Genomic DNA, 3,869 nt, shown 5'->3' with positions numbered 1-3,869 from the left:
GGGAAGTCTGTGAGTTGTGACCACGGGCTTTTGCTTTTCAGAAGGTGGGGCTCTTCTCTAACACGAGACGGTTCCCTCCTGAAATGCTGATTTTATTACCTTCTCCCCTCCCTGCTTCAAAGTCCTTTGCTGCTTTTGTTGGTTTCTCCAAACACCTTCAGAAACTACAAAAGATGGCTCAGAAAGCAGGGAATGCGTGTTTTCAAAGCAACGCTGGTTGCTCCGTGCTTTTGTTACCACTTTTCTTTCAGCATTTTGAAAGAGTTTTGTATTTATTTATGAAATGACCCACGAGTGTTCTGGAAAGTTAAGGAATTACCCTGTTTTACAGGTAGAACGAGCAGAAACAGAGAGGAAAGAGCACGGTCAGCCGAAATCACACCCCAAATGGGTGACAGAGCTGTCCCCAGAACGGTGGCTCTGAGTCATTCATTTATTGCCTGACTGTTAGCTGAAACCTTATGGTACAGAGGCTGTCTTGTGCAGTGATTTATTTCTTCCAGAAGACTTTTCTTCTATTCTTACCCTGGGTGCATGATGCCTGGTATTTAGAGATGTGTTGGTTGGTTTTAAAAGGATTTAACTTGGGTGTTTCTAGAAGCGTGTTCATTAAAGGTGAAGGGGAAACTGCTCCCTTCTTGGTAGTAACACTTGTGCAGTGTAGGCAGAATCCTCTCTTAAAGACCACAAAACATATTCCAGAAGCCCAAATTAATTTTCCTGTCCTGCTCTGGAGTAGTAGTTACATGTAGCTGAACAGTCTTGACAGGTACCAATGATCATTAAAAGAAGGAGGGTGAAGGCTTTAATTTTCTTTTGTTCCCATGATTTTCTCTACCTTTAACACATCATTTGGCAGTGAAAATGCAACAATTACCGTAAAGAGTTATCACATGGGCCCTGGCACCCATTCCCTTGATCAAAAAAAAAATCTTCTTTTTTTTTTTCCTTTTCCCACAAGCAAAGGCTTATTGTGACCAAATGTGTGAATTCAGGGGTTTTTTTTCCCCTTTTCCCACCAGCAAAGGTTTAATGTGACCAGATGTATGACTTCAGTTGTCCAGTTGCTGTGTTTCCCCTCCTTCTCCCACTCAAAATTCCCTGCCCATTAATCTTTTCCTTCTTGGCAATTTTTTGCATGCCCAAATGCTTGCACATACATGGCTTCTTTGAATTTCTCTGATTTAATGCAGTCGAAACCATTGTCCTGGACTTTCACGGAAATGTAGTTTGTATTTGCTGAAAACATAATGGATCGTTTGATGTCACATTTTTCATATGTGACTAATCAGATGCTGACTTCAGTGAGTCTGGCACCAATAAGAGGAAATAAAATGGTCTTTCCAATGGCTTTGCTTGGTTGAGCTTGGAAACTAAATATCACCGTCACGAATGTCTCTTTTGTGAAGTGGTTCCTCATTCCCCAGGCAGCAGCTCGCCCAAATGTTAAATCTGTGAAGGGAAGGAGAAAAGTTGATTCCTGTGTAACGGTTGATGTATTTCTGGTGGTGTTAGTGGACCTGTCTGCATTTTGGTCGTATCTGCCAAGCTAGCCAGCCCAACCTCAGCATTGATCTTACAGCAAAACCTTCCCTTTCATCTCCCCTTCCTCCCCAAACCCAAGCAACAGCATGGGAAGGAGAGAGAGGCAGAGCAGGCTCTAATCAAATACTACTCTTCTATTTTGTCTGTGAGTCTCTAGTAAGACTCTCTGTGCCAATTAATCACTAGTAGCTGCTTGCTTCATTATGAAACATCTCCCTTATTTCTAGAAAATGTGAAATGCAGTTGTTTGTCATTCTCTTCATCATCGGAGTTTCTTTCTGGTTCAGTGTGAGAATCCCCCTGTGCTGTACAAGGGCAATGTAATGCTCCGCTCCAAAGAATATATCAGTTTGTAAGAAGAGGTTTTCAAGAGGAGGTGGGAAGGCAAGTGGCTTTATTTTTCCATTGCCTAAACCGAAAAAGAGGAACGAAGACCATGTGGGTTTGTGTTGTAAGCGGTGGCAGTGTGTGCCTTTGCAGTACCCCACGGGGACTTCTTAAAAATGGATAATCAGAAGCGACATTAATGTTTTCTTAAAATTGGATGAGGTGCTCCCGCCTGCTTTACGGCATGGCCGAGACGAGCACCTCTGGGGCCAAGCAGGGATCCATGCTCTTGTCTTCTCCCGAGGCGGAGAGGAAAGAACCCGCGTGCGATTGGTGCTGGGGGCTGGCACTGGAGAAGGACCCTTCCTGCTTTACTGCTGCTTCCTTAGCAAACCCGAGAGCTGCTGCGTTCCCTGAACCACAGGGGCGAGCGCGAGGGGGGCTGTCACCCACCCACGGCCACCCCACAGCGGTACCCGCAGCATGGGCTGTACCGTGGGCATTGCCAGGGAGCGACCCATCGCAAGTCTCACAAAGAAGAGAAAACCTGACAGTTCACAAGCACTGGGTTTATTTTTCTTTTTTCCTAGCTCCTCGTAAACTTTTGGACAGAATATGATCTACACATCAGTTTTATTGCTCTGAGTTAAGAAATTGAAATAATAGTTTCTTTTTTTTTTTTTTTTCTGGAAAGTAAAATATTTTTCTTCACGGGGAAAAAGAAAAAAAGGTAGTCTGGGTAAATACTGACAAAATCATCCCCGGTGCATATTTTGAGGACATTAATCATCTTTAATTTAGTTTGGAAATTAATTTGGGCTGATGAAATACAAATTAAATTTACTTATGATAGTATCTGAGAGCTGGCTGTTGCCAAATACTCCTCCTGTATGAACAGGTACGTGTTGTTGTAGAAGAAAATAAACATGAAATTGTTTGCCCTATCTTAGTAATTGTTTCCCAATTGTCCAGGCCTTTACTGGGCAAATAGAAAGTTGATGTGTTGGTGTTTTTTTTTTTAACTCTATCTGCACTGCTGCTTTATCAGTCTTCAAAAGAACACCTGTATCTTGTTTAACTTATTAATTCCTTCCATCTTCTTAGTATTTGGAAAATAAACTGGTTAATAATTTGGGGAAGAGAATATTTTACTAGAAATCTTAGGAATGTTTTAATTAAGATTTTGTTTCTGGAAATGTCTCTAATACGTAACTCTAATCCTGCCAGCTGTTATTCACCCAAACAATCTTTTTGAAGCTGCTACTGTTAAGTATAGTTTTGCAGGACTGGATCTACATGTAGGTTTTCCATGGCAATCACGCTTTCCTTGCTTCCATCTAAAAAGATGCTCCAAAGATACTGGTAACGAATAAATGGATGCGGCGGCTTTGCTGATACCTCGAAAGAACAGAGGTGTCAGACCTGCTGATGGTGCTGTGTGGTGTTGAAATACCAAACCAGTTGTTTCTTTGGTTACAGATTGCAGAAGGGATGGCGTACATAGAAAGAAAAAATTATATCCATCGAGATTTGAGAGCAGCGAATGTTCTGGTTTCGGACTTACTGATGTGCAAAATCGCTGACTTTGGACTAGCAAGAGTCATTGAAGACAACGAATACACAGCAAGGGAAGGTATCTCTATTTTTGTCTTTAAAACTTCAGCCTCTGGGAGGCAGCGAGGCTGTACCTAACAATAAGATGGTCGCCAAGGACAAAAAATGCCGTAACAAATTCCCTAACAACTTCCTAGAGGCAGCATTCTAATGCCGGCAACTTTTAAAAAGAATAAGGAAACAAATAACCTTTCTCTGCTCCCTGAAAAGTTTATTTTAAATAAATTTGAAGAACAAAGAAAACTGAGAGTACTTAACTGCACACAAAATTTTCTAAATTGAACAAATTAATTGCACAGCCACAGCTTCCATCCCACTGAATTAAATGCCAAGAAAACACGATCTTATTTTCTCTTTGCATCCTTAAGTGCCATATGCGCCTC

At 41.7% G+C, this 3,869-nt stretch overlaps 1 protein-coding gene across 1 annotated transcript in view; it reads left to right on the top strand.

Moving 5' to 3' along the window:
* Positions 1-2,116: 2,116 nt before the first annotated feature.
* Positions 2,117-3,869, top strand: part of LOC104157925 (tyrosine-protein kinase Lyn-like) — an 8,849-nt gene continuing 7,096 nt past the window's right edge. The window contains exons 1-2 of the mRNA XM_009695471.1: positions 2,117-2,344; positions 3,352-3,505. Coding sequence (XP_009693773.1) covers positions 2,117-2,344; positions 3,352-3,505 — 382 coding nt within the window. The remainder of the gene's footprint in view (positions 2,345-3,351; positions 3,506-3,869) is intronic.

Source organism: Cariama cristata, unplaced genomic scaffold (assembly GCF_000690535.1).
Source record: "Cariama cristata isolate BGI_N322 unplaced genomic scaffold, ASM69053v1 scaffold802, whole genome shotgun sequence".
Taxonomy (NCBI): Eukaryota; Metazoa; Chordata; class Aves; order Cariamiformes; family Cariamidae; genus Cariama; species Cariama cristata.
Note: the sequence above shows the minus strand (reverse complement) of the source record. Positions and strands in the feature narration are given on the sequence as shown.